The sequence below is a fragment of the Lemur catta genome, chromosome 11 (genome assembly GCF_020740605.2).
Source record: "Lemur catta isolate mLemCat1 chromosome 11, mLemCat1.pri, whole genome shotgun sequence".
Classification (NCBI taxonomy): domain Eukaryota; kingdom Metazoa; phylum Chordata; class Mammalia; order Primates; family Lemuridae; genus Lemur; species Lemur catta.
The window spans coordinates 51,452,798-51,471,048 of NC_059138.1; the positions used below are offsets into that span (position 1 = coordinate 51,452,798).

General features: G+C 41.0%; 1 protein-coding gene across 1 annotated transcript in view; it reads left to right on the forward strand.

The window, feature by feature from the left end:
• Positions 1-3,125: 3,125 nt before the first annotated feature.
• Positions 3,126-18,251, forward strand: part of CDK14 (cyclin dependent kinase 14) — a 522,742-nt gene continuing 507,616 nt past the window's right edge. Inside the window, exons 1-2 of the mRNA XM_045564652.1 lie at positions 3,126-3,466; positions 10,436-10,467. Of these exons, the coding sequence (XP_045420608.1) occupies positions 3,376-3,466; positions 10,436-10,467 (123 nt within the window). The 5' untranslated portion in view covers positions 3,126-3,375. The remainder of the gene's footprint in view (positions 3,467-10,435; positions 10,468-18,251) is intronic.

The following is an 18,251-nucleotide window of genomic DNA, read 5'->3' on the forward strand; positions in this document are numbered from 1 at the left end:
TTTTTTTTTTTTTTTTTGAGACAGAGTCTCGCTCTGTTGCCCGGGCTAGAGTGAGTGCCGTGGCATCAGCCTGGCTCACAGCAACCTCAGACTCCTGGGCTTAAGCGATCCTACTGCCTCAGCCTCCCGAGTAGCTGGGACTACAGGCATGAGCCACCATGCCCGGCTAATTTTTTGTATATATATTTTTAGTTGGCCAGATAATTTCTTTCTATTTTTAGTAGAGACGGGGTCTCACTCTTGCTCAGGCTGGTCTCGAACTCCTGACCTCGAGCAATCCACCCGCCTCGGCCTCCCAGAGCTAGGATTACAGGCGTGAGCCACCGCGCCCGGCCTTGCTGTTACTATTTTGGGCCTAATACATTTGCATACTTTAACTGATGAATTTGGTTAAGGTCAATCCAGGCTGGGTTCAGCTCCTACATAAACTTACCTCTTTGTATTCAGACACTGCATCTTTAATTCAGACCCTCCAAAACTATAACCTTGTGGATCAAGGTTGAAGTCGAAATGGAGAACTGGCAAAAAGCCATCCTCCCACTGAAAATACATATGCCACACAGATGCTGGAGAATCATCTTTGTTTCCAAGTACAACATCACTTCTCCGTGGCAGAAATCCATTCTATATTCATTTGACAAATATTTAATTTATGTTCTCTATGAAACAGGCACTGTGCCTTTCATATCTCAGGGTCTCTGCCCTCAGGGAACTTACAATCTAAGTTGAAGGCAAATGTGAAACAAAATAACCCAAAGAGTCAAATCCTTAAAAATAAGTACACATACCTTGAAAGCATGAAGTTAAAAATTTCCCTCTTTGCATTGCAGTTTCTTGCAAAATTTGCCATTTTAATATATAACCAAGAAAGGGAGCAGATAAACATATAATGGAAAGTTGGTTATTCATAATTGCCAAGCTTTATTTGGTTCATGACTAATAACTATTTCCCCTGCCAGGTATGCTGCTGTAATTAGATGACCTTTTTACTATTATAAAAGTAATGCATCCTTTGGGTAAAATATTCAAACAATACCTAAAGGTATAAAGTACAAAATGAAAAGTTCTGTTTTCCAGAAATTTTCTATGCACATAGAAACATATATATGTGTATATATTTCTTCCACAAATGGTTTAATATTAAACATACTTTTTTTCCATTTTCCCTAGACATATTTATACATCGGTACATATCGATCTATCTCATTTTAAAAAATGGTTGCATACTATACTTTTGTATGTTTTCACCATACTTTGTTTAAGAAGAAGCTGAATACTTTTTTAAGGTAAGAAAAAGTAGGGAGGTGAAATAAAGACATATTTAACACATCATATATTTGAAACAGCCATTGCCAGAGTGAATAATAGCACAGCCACAGACATATAGTAGTCAAAACATATTAAATTAATGACTATTTCTTCACCTTTGTTGACTAGTAGAACACATCAGTGTTTTGATTGGTTGCTTTTGTCTTTTCACTTATAACTGTTGATAACTTTCTCCTTAGCTAACCTGAGGAAGTGGTAAAAGTCAAACTTTTTCCTGTATGAGGCCACACTTGGTGCTGTCTGTAATTACCTAGATATGGCAGCCAGGATCCAACAGCCTTGCGTTTTAACTCATACTGACTTTCCTGACGAATTCCCAGCCTTCCTCTGCTCCCCACTTGGCTTGGCTTCCTGTCTTTTATCAGTGACAATCTATCAAGACTCTATAATGTACTCAGTGTAGGGCAGAACAAATCAGTGTTTTACCTCACAATTTAAGGAAGGCAGGGGGCTAGTTTTTGTTTTAAGATAAAAATCTTTTAACAAAACATAAACTCCCCAAAACTTCCTTTAAGCCTAACAGCATTGTCACACCCTCAGAAGCTCTTATTACTTACACAGCCAGATGACTCAAGATTACTAACATTTCTATTCATCAGGAGTTTGCTGGCCCCAAATCAACTCATTCAAGCCCTCCCCCACCTTCCTTCTTTCTCCCCTGGGAGACTGAAGTTTGGAGCTCTCACCACACGTTATTTGAATGAAGATGATGTGTATCTGCTGCTGGAACTGTTTGTCCTGGGATTTTATAAAACCTCCCATTACTTTTCAAAGTTCATTTTTTTGAGGTGGGGGAAAAGGAGGGCAGAATCTTTTGTGTCTTTAAGTCTTCCAATTCAGAAATATGTTGTAAGAATGGGATATAAATAGACTAAGGACTGTGTTTGCTATTTACTGCAGAACGGGGTATTCATATCAGAAATCACCTACATCTATCACCCAGATCAGAGACAAGGACGAAGGAAACAACAGGAGCCCTGCCTTCCAAGAGGTTATAGTTGAAGCTTCCACTTCTGCACTTGACCTCAAAACAAACAAATCCAAATCAACAAAAAAATGAGCCCACATTTCCCTCTGGATCTTTCACTTCACAGCTTTCTCGGCAAATTTTTTAAAAAAGTCAGCCCTAAACCTGAATGTATCTCCAAGGCCTTACCGGACCCCGTCCGGGAGGCAGTCGTGGCGGCCGCCCTCCACCCAACTCCGCGCCTTTTTCACACGCGCTCGTGCCAAGGAGAAAACCGCTCAAACGATCAGGACTCAGCCCGTTTCCTTTCGGTAGCCTCCCGACGGCCTAAGGTGCGGTCCCCAGACGCGGCCGACTCCCGCTCCGCCTGTTCGGCCCTCCGCGGGCCGCGGTCCCCGAGCGCGCGGGCGGGGCGGGGCGGGCAGGGCCCGGGGACCGCGGGGCGGCCGGGAGGGGGCGCCACCGGGGCGCGAGCCGGCCCGGGAGGGCCGCAAAGGACGCGGGCTCCGAGCGGGGAGCCGGGGTCGTCTCAGGGTCCCGCGCCCAGGGCCGTCGCCGAAGGGGAGGCGGGGCGGTGGCGGCGGTGGGGGTGGCGGTTCCGCCCGCAGCTCTTTCTGTGCGGCGTCTGCAACTCGGGGTTGGGAACTTCTCCCCAGCCCGCCCGCCTGCCCCGGCCTCGCGCACTCGGCGACTCGCGGCTCCCGCACCTCGTCTCCAGCCCGCCCCCGCCTCCTCCTCCGGCCGCACCACCCCCCCTGCCGGCCGCGCTCCTCTCGGTTACAAAGGAGGGAAAATGAGCTGGGCGGCGGCGGCGCGGCGCGGGGCCACCACGGCGGCGGTGAGCGCCGCTGCCCCCGGGACCACGTAAAACGCCCCCGTCCGCCCAGCCGCGGCCCAGGCCGGAGCGGAGCCCGCCGCCCGCCGCCCGCCTCCTCAGCCCTGCGCGTCGCCTCCCGGCCCGGGGAGGAGGTGGAGGAGGAGGAGGAGGCGCCGCCTTCCCCGCGGCGCGCGCCCTCGCCGTTGTCTGCGCTCCGCTCTGGACCAGTTTGGGGAAGTTGCCGGGGCCCCGCGTCGCCCAGATGTGCGACCTCATTGAGCCGCAGCCGGCCGAGAAGATCGGCAAGATGAAGAAGTTGCGGAGAACTTTGTCGGAGAGTTTCAGCCGCATTGGTGAGTAGCGGGCTGCGCCCCGCTCCCCCGGCACCCGCGCCCTCGGCCCCGCGCCCCCGCCGCGCTCCTGGCACTAGCGGTGCGGCTGCCACCCGGGGCTGGCGTGGGGGGCGCTGCGGACGCGGGATCGAGGGAATAGTGTTGGCGATCTCGGGGCTGGGGGAGGGCGAAGACAGAAAGAAGAGAGACCTCTCTCCCCCGAGACCGGGGGACTCATTTGTGGACTATCTCAAGCCTACAATTTGGGTCCCCCCTTTCCGCCACTAGTGCTAGCTCTTTTCGCGCCCGTGGGGGACGGGAGAGGGGACACCTCGGTCCCCACCGCACGCGGGGCTGTGCGGCCCCTTGGGTCACTTGGTTATTTTTTGTACGCAGGCTTTGATATTGGGTGTTTAGCCGGTAATTCAGCTTTGGAAATTGGTGAAACGTTGGATTGTGCCCTGGTATTGTCTAACATATCCAACCTAAAGGGAAGTGGGACAGTTACCTTGGGACCTATTGTTCGGTACTTCGGGTCCTGGAAAGCGAAATTTGGGTGTTCAGTCTCGCTCGAGGTCTCTGAATCTTCCTGCTGCTGGAGAGAAATGAGCGCTGTGAAGTAGTCTGGACATTTAGGAATAAATCTTCCTAACTTCGTTTACAAGAGCTCGGGGCTATTGTCTTTAAACCAACCAACAGAGCAACAAAAACCCACCGAGGAATGTTTAGGACACTTCAGAATAAATTCATGTCACAGGCTACAACAGGGTGACAACAGTGTCACGTGGAATGAGTTTTTAGATTTTGAGTGTTGGGCATAGAAAACGCCTTTTAACCTGAACAGGTAGCTGCCTCCCCTACTGTCATAAACTTTCATTGATGCAGGTAACTGCGCTCTGCAAGAAACTGCTGCAGGCACAAAAAAATTACCCCTCAGAGTCCCTAAGAAGCCTTCTAGCCTTTGTTTCACTTGTTTAACAAGTCATCCATGTTAATGAAGGTGTTAGTGGAAATTAAGCATAAAGGTGCTTCATTCCTTAAAATAAAACCCTGGAGTTTTATTTATAACACATCAGTGTTACAGTCATCTTTCCACCCATTCATTGTAAAATAGACAACTTTCTTCAAGAGAGAGAAAACAATGGACCAAAATTTAGCCAAGTTTTTTTGTTGCTGTTGTCTTTTGACTTAAAGTTTTGTGTTGGTATACAAAATCTTTTGCAAGGTGACTGTACAGTTATAGTGTGAAACCAATCTTTAGTCCTGGTTTTACTTACTTCATGTATTGGATATTTGCAATTTCACTCTGCAGAGTTAGGGATGCATGCGGGGAGTTTTTGGGTTCAAATGAAGTTTGAAGCCAAGAAGAATGTGAAAGAGCAAGGTGTTGAGCCCTGTGCATTATTAACAAGGGTGTTTCAGCTCCGACCCAAACCTTCACAGAGGCACGTTCTGGAGTCCATTAAGCCCTGTTCTAAAACACATTAACTATATATTTACTAATGCTAATGATTCTGTTGGAGCCCCTCCAGTTTTGTGTTAAATAATTCATTGCAATTGAGTCTCAGCAAGAAACCAAAGATGTTAATGTAAAAATTCCTTATGTTTAAATAATTTCAAGGTTTTGATCGACAATCAGTAAAATGTGGATTAAGTACAATGCTGGCAAATGGGATATTATAGTTAATTGGATTTCCTAGCTTACTGAGATTTGGTGATGTGAAACTCCTTTTCAGTCCAACTCTTGTTAAAATGTCTTCTAAGATCTAGTGGATTTTATATCATCCCTTTAGGAAATAGAGTACAGTGCAGTGAACATAATTGATTATTTCTTGTATTGATGGAAAGTCATGATTCTGAACAGCAGATGTGATCATGGAATACTGTAAAGGAGATATTGAAGTTTTAAGTGATTATAGTTGTATACTAAGCCCAGGACATTGATTAGAAATAGCATTACAGAAAATAAGTCTTTCATGTCTATTTACTTTCTTGATGTTTTATATTTTATTTGCAAAATTAAAAGCAGTGAAATCATTCTGTTTAAGGATTTTTAAGGTGCTAGAGGTCGTTGAATTGAGTCTTTGCCATGGGACTATATAGTGTAGGAGTTAAGGATGTGATCTGTGAGTAAGACGGACTGGGCATTCCTGGTGTTGCCACGCTCAGCTGAGTGACCTTGGACAGGTCTCTCAACTTCTTTGAGCTTCAGTTTTTCATGTACAGCTCAGTTCTGTTGGCACTTAGTGAAATAATGCATAGGATATCCTGTGGCACGTAATAAAGACTCAGTAAACGTTTGAGGTTTGTTATCATTATTATCATTACTAGGAATTGCATCATACTGACATAACTGATTTTATGTGTAGAAAGCAAGAGAAGGAGGAAGCAATGGCCACTGATTCTGTAGTATAGCTAGCCTGAAAACAGGATGTAATTGGAGTTAGGGAGGCCTGAGTTTGAACCCCATTTTCCCTGCTTGCTGTGTGCCTTTGGCAGAATTTCCCTAAAGTCTAGTGTTCTCATCTGTAAATATTCATAAATCTGTTTGTGAAGATTAAATCAGATAAAATACATAAAATATGTAGTACAATATCTATCCCATGGTGAAGATTGATACTGGAGATTGTTATTATTCCTTGCAATGTCTCTGTTTATCCACTAGCATCCTTCTTTCTTCTTTGGTAACTTCATGAGGAGATCATGGAGTGAATGGTTTATTCCTGTGGAACAATGCAACACTGCAATGTATTCATTCCCTTTAAGCAATCTAAGATGGCTTTTGAAATAAACATGCTGACTTTATTGTGTTTTTTAGTACGATTCTAAAGTGTAGCTTGTTATATGGTAAAATGTACAATATTATTGTTTAGTCATAAGAAATTAGTAATTATTCATCTACAGAAAATGAGGACAATGTTTGAAAGTAGATGATAGCCAATCAGTGTTTTTCATTAATAATAATAATTCTGAATACATAAAAGTAGCAATGCTAATGTTTAATTTATTTACATGTCAGAAATCATGCTGACTTTGTTACTGTCCACCCCAAATACAACTGATCTGAGATTACTACATTATAAAAAGTGTAATAAAACACATTGGCTTTCAAGCTATAGTGCTCTAATTTACGACATCTGCCAGGGAGTGACTATAATATAGCTATGGTTCTTTTATAAGATGTGTGTAATTGAATTTTAAAGTCACCCATCAATTTCAGTAGTATTTATGGTTTTCTGCTACATAGTGTCAGTGTGGTTGCTTACTTAGGAATTACTATAGTTATCTCACTTTTTTGAAAAATTTAGGCTAACAAAGGCAAATGGGAGCTTAATTGTTGAATAGTTTAAATATAATAAAATCTATTTCCTCTTTTCTTTTTTTGTTTCTTTTTTACTTTTGAATGTTAGCCTAGAAGGAGAAAGGTTTTGTGTAATATCTGGTGTATGATTAAGGTCAAACTAACATTTCTTCTTATTCCTTTGAATGCATTCCTTCACACTTATTTGGATTATCTACTGGAGAAAGAAAGTTTATACTCTGTGATACTTGAGATGAACCCTGTGTATACCATTTCTTTAAAGGATGTGGTTTGTGAGATAATTGAATAAAAATAAGAGGCTGTTATTACACTGAATTTTTGTGTTTGTTACCTTGTACTGTAAGTGTGTAATTCTAGAGTCCAGTTGTCATTTGATGAATTCATTCTGTCAGAAAAGAGAAATTTAAGGTTAAAGGCTTAGACACAAAATTTAACTATTGTGCTATATTCTCCTCCAATGTAATTTCAAAAGATTTTAATTTGAAAACTACAAAATGGAATTTATACCTGTGATCTTTTTATAAGAGAAAACAGCATGTGATTTATAAGAGAAAACAGCATATGCCATACTTTAGTATTTCTCAAAAATAAGATGCTGTCCTTTTGCCATTGAGGTATAGGACTCATTAATTCAACAAATAATTATCTAGTACTTCCCGTGTGCTAGATATTGTGCTGACGCTCAGATTTAGCAACCAATGTGACTTGTCCCTATCCTCAAGGATTTTAAAGGAAGACAGGCCAATGAATGGGCATTGACAATATAAAGTGACAGATTCTACCATGAAGATTAGCAGAATTTGCATTGGAGAGCACAGGAGGAACACCATTTTCATTTTAGTGAGATTTTGCAAAGCTTTCTGGAGGAAGCAATGTCTGAGTAGAGAACTGAATAGAATATTTGCTCCTCTTAAATAGTTTACTGTATGCCCCTTTGCTAATCCAGAATAATGCAGTATGTTTATTCCATGAAATCCTTGAAGACAATTGTGGATTTACATTTACATGAATGATTAATGACAGTTGAAGAATGTAATCAATAATGCTTGTTTAGGTCAAAATTTACTCATCAATGTCCCGATAAATATCTGGCAAAGACACCTTTAATTGGTCTTTGTTGTCACTGTTAACTGCTATTCAGGGCAAGGATTCAACATTAAGAACAGACAGGATTCGATATTTAGAAGAAATCAGGTAAGGTGTCTGTCTAGCAATGAAAGATTTCAATGAAGTAATGGTCTTTTATGATACTCTGAGCTTGAGGATATTGTGCAGAGGAGAGAATCTGGCTTCTTGTTCCTTATATCTTAGCAAGTATACTTACAGTTTCTTCTATTTCTTCCTCCTCTTGCTATCTGCAGACCCTGCCTCTTTATCCAGAATGTTGAGGAGTTTGTCAGGACTTAGGAGATAAGAAGGAAATGGTCTAGTCTGAATGTTCATGACTTTCTAGTTTTCTGCTCTCTTCATTTCTCCACTTGAGAGTCTTTCTTCCATGTTTGGAATCCCCTAAGGGATGGTATCAACTGTAGTTCTTAATGGATGCTTTGCTTAAGAAAATACATGGCTGAATTTCCAGAATTTTCATAATGTCCAAAATAAAGAAAATAAATTTAAAAGTTTGTGCTGTGAATTGTAAGCTTGCTGCTGTAGCTTTGCATCTTGCATAGCAATCACATAGTGTGTATGTTCCATTGATCTTTGCTGAATGAGCTAGGTATGAGGCTGTATGGTAATTTGCTTGTGTGTGACTTTGTATTTGAAATCAATGAGGTATGAATTTCTTATTCCAAAAAATTTAGTTTTTCAAATAGAGCAACTTGTTTATATTTAGAATTGTATTACTAATATTTTGTTAAGGACTCAGTAGTCAAGTATGTTGATTAAAGGACACACCTTAGGTTAAGGAAGTAGGGAGTATTTTTGACTAGTATTTAAAGATAGCCTTGTAGGTTAGAAGTTAAATTCTAGTGAAGATGTAGGCATTAGGAATGTTTAGGATCTTATATCTTTCTATCAAAATAGGTTATTTTAGTTTTAATGTAAGTGAAGTCAAATACAAAATAAAACATGTGCAAGTAATTGAAAGCAAGACAAGCTACTTGAGAATGGGAAGACTTTATTTTCCATTTAGAAGAAATTGTTATCTAATAAAGTAGAGAAATCTATTATAGATCAGTTTCTTAGGCAAAATGGAGAGAAGAAACTTTCAGAAATGTTTTATCTCCCTCAGCCTTCCCATATTCCCCTTAAATCGCCACCACAGTCACATCCTTCTTGGTCTTTTTGAGAAGACACATATTATATGAAACAGAGATAATAACCTTTTTGAATTGATGGGAGTGTATATTATAACCTTTTATATGATAACTTCAGTTTAGGCACATTACTTTTTTCAGCACTTAATTGCCAAAATAATTTGCTTTTCTTTTCTCTTGTCAGAACAAAGCTTTCCAATTGCTTCTATCCAAACTAAAACTATCTGGTATAGATCAGTAAACACCTAGGCACAGCTCTGTTAATTTGAAACTTTTCTCCAACTAGTGGTTTCAGATAAATTAGCTATTTCATGCATTCCCCTTAATATGAAACATTCTAAGTAGTTGTCAGATTTAAGGAACTGGATGTGTTTGCCAGCTATAGGTTAGATTCTTCTCTTTTTCTTTAGGGTGATAAAATTCCAGTTCTGAAGCTATGTACAGTCATATGCTGAATAATGACGTTTTGGTTTACCACAGAGCACACATACTACGTGGTCCCATAAGACTATATAATACTGTGTTTTTGCGATACCTTTTCTGTGGTTAGATATGTTTAGATACACAAATACCTACCATTGTGTTACAGTTGCCCACAGTGTTCAATACAGTAACACACCATATAGGTTTGCAGCCGAGGAATAATAGGCTATACCGTCTAGCCAAGGTGTATGGTAGTATATACCATCTAGATTTGTATAAGTAAAATCACCTAATGACACATTTCTCAGAACTTATTCCTTTTGTTAAGCCATGCATAACTGTATATTTAAAATAAATTTGAAGTGTTTGCTGATTTCTATAAAATATTCTGAATGTATTGTTTTCTTTGGAAATGCTTTGTTATAAAATTTGTCATGTTGAAATGTTTGAATTATGTCTCTTACTCTGCAATGCTTATTTTACACGCTTGGTTTTTCATTACTGTACTTACACTTCTCTTACCATGAAAATATCTTTCAGGGCACTATGCAGGGTATCATCCTAACAATTGGTTTGGGAGGTCTACACACCACACACGATGATATATGCATACTCAAAAACCAGGAGTTTAAGGGGAAATTTCTTTAAGATTACTTTGTGATTCTTTTATACTTTCATTAAAACACACTCTAACTAAAGAAAAGATAGGGGCAAGATATGCACGCTTCTTTTCCATATTTGGGAGGATAGTTCCATTTACATATTTATGAAAACTGTCTCACAAAGATGCATGCTGTGCAATTTTCTCTTTTTCATTTGCAGTTTTCCTATTTGTATCATAACATTGTTATTCAGGTTGGGGTACAATTTACTTTCTGAAATGAAAACACCATACTGCTTTGTTTATTTCTGTTTTCTAGAACTTAGATACTTGGTCTCTTTGGGATGTTTTCCAGTAACTGTTTCCTTTCTCTTTTTATTTTACAGCTTTGAAGAAAGACGACACCACCTTTGATGAGGTAGGTTAAATTTCTTTATCTAATGTTAGACGTATTTAATTACTGCCAGGTAAAATCAATAGGTGCCAACTTCACAATTAGAAACAAACAACCAACCAAAAAAGGTGTATAAAACAATGAACAAGAGATGACATCTCTTTATTTGGTTACATTATATTATTCTCCAAATTTAAATAATTGTTCAAGTGCATTTTGGTAGCAATCAAAAGAATTGTCTTTTTAAATTAATACACAAACCAATTTAAGGACACTCTCAGGCCTTTGTGTTGTTGCCTTGTTGCTGGTGGTTGTGCTTGGGAAGCCCAGCGTGATGTGCATGCGTAGGGCGAGTCTGGAGCTGTCGGTGAGCCGGGCACCAGGGCTTCCTTACAGACCGTGGGCAAGTCAGGCTGTGATGTGGTGTTGACGCCACATATTGTCTGTCCGTCTCCCAAAGGAGGAGCTGACTTTTCCTGTTCTAGTTTTCCTATTCTTTGTACATCAGATCTGTCTTTATCTACTTGCTACAAAGTAGTAAGAAAGCCTGTTTAAGTAAGGCAGAGGGTTTATATGCAATTAATAGTATCCTGAATGTGATTATTATATTATACCCTTTTCTGAGTTTTTGCAGTCTAAGTGAGAATCACCAGAGAAATAATGGGTGCTTACAAAATGTTTTCAGCGTGCTATACAGTGAAGTGTTTCATTGGAACCACCCAAAGCCGCAGTCATTGACCTGTGTTGTAAACTGGGCCACGTGTGTATATATGTTGGGTGTATTTATATATGAATACAGATGTATCTGTATGATGTGCTCACCCGACAGCCTAATGAAAGCATAGATTAGTTTGCTTTGGTTGTTTGTTTTAACAGTTACAGGTTCCAAGAAATATGCTACCTGTCCTCTCTCTGCTGCAGTGCTTCAGTGAGGAAAGGTTATTTGTGCTCATGGAAAGTCCGCTAGGCCATGTGGCTGGCTGTGGTGCACGGCAGGGCCACGCAGGGAGAACCTGCCCCAGGCCGGGCTTTCTGGACGGGGCCAGCGTCATTTGGCTGTCACAGTCTGCTGCTTCATCTGCTGCACCTGTTCTTTTTTTTCCTGGGCTGTGCTCTACAAGCTGTGTGTCCCTGGACTCCAAAGCAACCTCCCCTGCCAGAATCCCTATCACATCCTCTAAAACTTAATTCTCTTATACCTGAAGCAATAGAGGAGTCTTTTCTTCCCCATCCATAGTTGGTAGTAATGGTGTTTTCCTCCAAACCTGTATTTCTGGAATTTCTGCAGAGTTGTCAACTGAGATGTTTTCAGGAGGCTATTTTCTTTCTTCTTAGGAGAAATCAATGTGGGAGTATTGGGCACCTTTTCTCTCTTTATAAAGGAAGGTTATTCCTCTAATTATGGAGGTAATTTAAGCTTACATAAAAAAGAGGGGGTCAGGTGGGGTGAGTATGAAAATTTAAATAAACACATTAAAAAAAAAGAAAAATAGGAAAAAGAGAAAGAAAAATCTCCTGAGTCCTGTTACCCAGATACTAACACTGTTGAATGGTCTTATTTCCTTCCCCATGTTTTAACAAACATGCCTATTATAATAATCTAGTTTTTCCTTTTAACCTATAACATGATATTTCTCCATATTTTTATGAACTCTTCCTAATCATCATTAGGAGTTTTAAAAGCCTCTTTTCTTGTTTAAACATCATTGTTAATGATTGTGTATTATTCAGTCACGTGGCTGTACCATTAGTTAAAAAAAAAAAAAAGCCTGAGACTGGAGCCCAGGTGAAGGTTAAGGATGTATAAGGTTAAGAATGTATCAAACCTGTACCACCTCTACCTCTTATTCTGAAACCTCCGCACAGTGAAAGGTCTGGATTTTGTAATTTGGGGCAAAATCATCCTTAGCTTTTACAAGGTGTTTTTCTTCCTCTGTGCCACAGGAGATTGGTTAAATACTGTAAATTAGTAAGTAAATCACAGAATGGTAGAACTGGAAGATCCATTGGAAATCATCATTCCCCGCTCCATCCTTTCAGTGATGAAGAAATTGAGATCCTGGCTGGGCGCAGTGGCTCACGCCTGTAATCCTAGCACTCTGGGAGGCCGAGGTGGGTGGATTGCTCGAGGTCGGGAGTTTGAGACCAGCCTGTGCAAGAGCAAGACCCCGTCTCTAAAAAAACTAGCTAGGGTGTGGTGGTGTGCGCATGTAGTCCTACCTACTTGGAAGGCTGAGGCAGGAGGATCACTTGAGCTGAGGAGTGTGAGATTGCAGTGAGCTGTGATAATGCCACTGGGCTCTATCCTGGGCAGAAAAGCAAGACCTTATCTCCAAAAAATATAAATATACACACACACACACACACACACATATATATATATTATAGAAGCAAATGGTTGGGTTAGATTGAAGGTGAAAGAAGATTGGTATTTCATAGTTTTTAACAGACACAATGTTTTGGGGGACGTTGTGATGACAGCCACCAGTAAGTGTGAGGCTCTTATCTATGAAACTGTTGCAGAACTTTCCAAATGTCTTTTTAGCCTTTTGTCACAGGCCATGTTCCCTGAGTGGCCCCATTTTTCCTAGGGCAGTGAACAGTAGCTACACTGTGACTTCAGGTGGATTTTTAAATCTTATGTTTTGATTTAATCATTTGCTTTAGAATAATAATACCTAATGTGTAAAAGCTCAGAAAATGTAGTTAATCTCCACCAGTGTAAAATTACCACACATAAAAACTTTTGAACTTTGGAGATAAAAGCTCCAATTAAGTGTAAGTATATGTGTATAGAAAGAGTTGGAAATGTCTGTAGCTACAGCAATTCATAAATTGTTCTTGTGCATCAATTAAGTTTAAGTTGTGCAGTTCTGCTTCACACCACTGTTATTTAGCTCCAATGAGTTGCCAGAATAAAGTCTGGACTCTGCTTGGCTCTTGGGTGAGAAACACAATAATTTTAATGATTGGAATAAACTTTCGAAATGCAAAGAGTTTCATTTATTTATGGCATATAATCCAGATAATTAAGGAGTTAATTTGTTTGAAAAAAATGGATGATAATTTATGAGTTTTCTAATTATTCTCTGCTCTGATCAGTTATTTCATGTGTTTGAAATAGAAGGGGCTGTCAGCACTTATTTTAGCATTTTGTAGCTATTTTATTTTTTGAATCTTAGGAAAATGTGTACGAAGCATATAAAAATCTTAAAATTTTTACGTCTGATCTGTTGAGTGCTCCGAGCACATTTTTGTAGGTTAACTTGCTTACTATATGTTTCACATAATAATTCTATTAGATAGATGGAGACAATGTATGTTGATATTTGCTTCTAGTCTATGTCACTCTTTGTTATTTTCATATAAAGATATAATCCCAGAGAAGATAAACGTGGCAGTGATTTTTATGAGAACCAGAGTTTTGGGGTTAAATACAAATGTGACTTGAAGGTATTTCTCGTCATTCTTTTCCATTCATTGAGAGCTGTGGAAGCTGGTTCTGTCTCTCCTCCACCCTAACTACTGTCGTCATGGGAGGTCTCAGTGTCCCTAGCTTCCGAGTTCCCTGGTTTCCTCCCTCATACCTCCTTTACCCATACTTGGTTCTGCAGGAACTGGATCATTTCACTGGGGCTGTCACAAACTTACAATATTAAATCCCACTAGCACCTTTCCTGTCTAGCTCTCTCACTCCCACTGTCCTCCTTATGTCTTTTGTTTGCTTGTGGATGAGCCCTTCCCTGCCTGCCCATTCCATTCTCCCCGCCCAGAGCCCCTTTGTTTCTTCGCTGTTCACTCTCGGTAGGTACACCAGTCTCTCCACTGTATCTGCAGTGGCCTCACCCCTTTGTACTTTGCTGTAGTCTGTCCTGCCAGCCCTTGCTATCGACCTGGCATCTTTTCCCCTTTTACCTGATAGCTGCCAAGAGCCGCTTGAGGAAATCACTCCATAAATACATGTATCATTTCCAGCTTCAGCTGGAACCTCAGGCAAGTGTGGCTGGCCTCGCATTTGTGTCCCTGTGCCACTGCCTGTTTCCTGCTCAGCCCTTTTCACTCCCCTCAGATCTTCCACCAAACCTCCACCTTCCCTCTGTTCCTGGATGGCTATTTCTAGGGCCGCCCTAGCAAAGTACCACACACTGCATGGCTTACACAAGAAACCTTGGCGTATCTCCCAGTTCTGGAGACTACAAGTGTGGAGTCCATGTAGGTAGGGTTTGTTCCTTCTGAGGGCTGTGAGGGAGGGATCTGTGCCGGGCCTCTCCCCTCAGCGTGTAGTGCCACCTTCTGCCTGTCTCTCTTCACACTGTCTTCCCTCAACGCTTGTCTGTCTACAAGGACACCAGTCATACTGGATTAGAGGCTCCCCCTACTCCAGGATGACCTCCTCTGAATTTAACTACTTACAACTGCATCAACCCTCTTTTCCAAATAAGATCACTTTCAGAAGTACTGGGGGTTAAGACTTCGACATATGAATTTTTGGTAGACAGAATTCAACCCATGACACACTCCAACTTCTGAGAACACTGAACACTATTAGGTGTCACCTCCCTTTCAACACCCTGCCCCCCACGTACCTTCGTTTGCTCCAATCCTACTTCCTTCCACTGACCTCAGAGCAGGTCATGTCCTTTCTCCTTCCAGGCCAGTTCATCTTCCTGTCCTCCGCTTCCCCTCCTTTCTACTCCAGAAGCTTACATAATTGATTCTTTCTTTTCCTTCTTATAGTATCTGTCTTTTCTTTTTTATAGGTACTTTTGCCCCAGGCTCTGAGCATGCTTAGGTCTCTTGTGTGGTCTCTTCTGTGGTAACTTAAGGGCTCTGTCCTCTGTGATCACTGTCATGCTCTCGCCGAGTGGTTTGTCTCCCTTTTGCTTCCTTATCATGCTCACATCAGTGTGGCTCACTCAGCTTTTTATTCTAAACTCCACACCCAGGTGTCTAGTTGCGCATTCGATGTTTTTGCCTTGGTGTCTCACAGTCTCCTTGATCTCAACACATGCAAAGTACTACTAATTCTTATATTTCGCAAACCCACACCTTCTGTCTCCCCTATCTCAACTATTGGCTCTACCAGCCACGTGACTTTCCAAGGCAAGAAGGTGACGCTATCCTAAACTTCTCTCCAAACCCCACTTCCCAGTGTTGGCTTGGCCTTTGGTCCTTGCTGTCTTATCCATTCTCCCTGCTCAAGTGCACATTCAGCTTCAGCATCTCCTCCTGGACTTGCAGTCGTCTTCTAACTGGCTTCCCTTCTTATTCCAGGAGAACGATGGACCTGAAATACAAGTCATGCTATTCTCCTGCTACTGCTTGAAAAGCTTCCCATCAGCTGCAGGTTTAAGTCCAAACTCCTAGCTTGTATTTCAAGGCCTTTCATGGTCTAGCTCATGCCTCCCTTTTCATTCTTATCAAACAGTTATCTCTGACTTTAGTGCCTTCATTATCATTGTAGCTGCCGCATCTCAGTTCAGAACTTTATCACTTTTAGCTATTTTATCCCAATAAGCCCTTGGTCTCACGGCTCCATCTCTTACTCCTTCACTCAGCCTTCCCCAAATGTCTTTCTTGTCATGATACTTCTCTTTTCAAAGATTTGTGCGTCAAGTGTTTATTGATGTCTGTTTTATGTCAGGCTGTAGATATCATCTCAGCCTGACTCTTGATCTGGTCAGTCTCAGAAAATCCAGTCTCATGGGCATTTTCATGTTGACCAGCTCGTAGCGTCTTGCAGTGCTGGACCTGGACAGAGATTCAGTCTGACTCTCTCATATAGGAAGATTTTACATTACCTTGTATCCTGTTTTATTTTCACTGTGGTCATGTCTGCCAGCCCTAGATGGTGTGAACCTATCCCACGAAAGAGGCCTCGAAATTTACAGACGGTTCTTTGGTTATGCTAGTAATCTAGTAAGTCATTATATTTCAAATTCAACATTTTATTATTATTATTTTTTGAGACAGAATCTCATTCTGTTGCCTGGGTAGAGTGCAGTGGCGTCATCATAGCTCACTGTAGCCTCAAACTCTGGAGCTCAAGCAATCCTCCTGCCTCAGTCTTCCGAGTAGCTGGGACTACAGGTGCACACACCACCACGCCCGGCTGATTTGTCTATTTTTTGTAGAGATGGAGTCTCCCTGTTGCTCAGGTTGTTCTCAAACTCCTGACCTCAAGCTATCCTCCCACCTTGGCCTCCCAGAGTCTTTGGATTACAGGTGTGAGCCAGCCCACCCAGTCCAAATTCACCATTGTGGATAGCTGAAAAAACACCTCACTTCCTCCTTAATTCTCTCATTGGAAACTTAGTTTTACTTTTTAGATGCTTAAAACTTTCTGTGCTTCAGTTTTTCCTTTTTATAAATGTTTGATCACATTTACTATCTCCCTTATTATGGTAGACATAATTACCATAATTAGATCTACTCCCAGACAGTGGCTAGAATGTCTGGGTAGTGTTGTAAAGATTCAGAGAGGAAGTACATGTCACAGAATGCAAGATGTATGTCATTTGGGAGAATTAGTCACTTTCACATTCCTAATTCCCAAAAGGCAGAATGTTGCAGACATTGAAAGCAAGGGTGGTGCCCTCCTTCTGTCCTGAGCAGTGCGCACCCTGATGGCAGGCTCATTAGCCTGTAGGAAGTCTCTCCTTTAGGCCGTGCTCCCTCCCGGGCAGGGCTCTGATTTGCACATTTGCATTCATTTGTAGAAAGCTGACCTTTGACCTTGGAAGTCTTTCTGTGCAGCCTGTGTACTTAGGATTTTCTTGAACAAGTACAAAATAGGCCCAGCTGCAGGAAGTATATTATGCCCATTTTCCTTCTGACTGGAATTTGAACCACTGATTTATAAATCCTTAAGTTGCTTGGTTGCAGTTGAGATGGCCTCTCCTACTAGGAGCCATAATGATAATTGAAATCAGCTATGCTGGGGGTGGGAGTTGTCAGAGTTTTCTCAGGACTGGAATCTCTGGCCTATATTTTATTTTTTATAGTCCAAAACACATTTATCTTTTATTCCTGGTGCCATCAAATTTGTAAAAGGCATAATTACAAAATATTGGAACCAGCAGTTTGCTCTCAATTTTGCAAGCTTGATTTCTTCAGGACACATCAGTGTGGTAGGTTCCTTGAAGGAGTTCTTTTGCTGTTTAAAGATAGCAATTTAAATAATACTCAGTTTTCCCTTTGGAATCTATTTTATTTTCAATATGTACAGTTAGCTCTGCTTATTTTTTCCAATAATTTATTATTTAGTTTAACATTTTCTTTGTTTCCTTTTCTTTATTTTATTTTTTTAGAGATGAGGTGTCACTCTGATGCCCAGGTTGGAGTGCGGTGGCTATTCACAGGTGCAGTCACTGCGCTGCAGCCCCCAGATCCTGGGCTCACACCGTCCTCCTGCCTTAGCCTCCCAAGTAGCTGGGCCTACAGGTGTGCACACCACGCCCAGCTCTGTTTTCTTTTCTTATTAACATTTTTACTAACTATAACATTATCCTATAACATAAAATGAGTAAGAATAACTTACGGTTACTTTTTTGATTTTAATGAAAACATTTTTCATTAATTTAAAAAAAATTGTGAACAAATTGTAAAAACATTGTAAGGAGAGATAAGATTGAGACAAAATTGTCAACTAAGTAGATGGTAATTACTCAGTGTGTGTGACATAAAATTGTATGTTACTAATAGTCATTCAAGGCATGAATTACACACACTTTTGTGTTATAGGTGCTCATTTATTTTAAATCTCCAGCTGTATAGCTCTCTTTATATTGTCTTCAAGTGAATGTGCT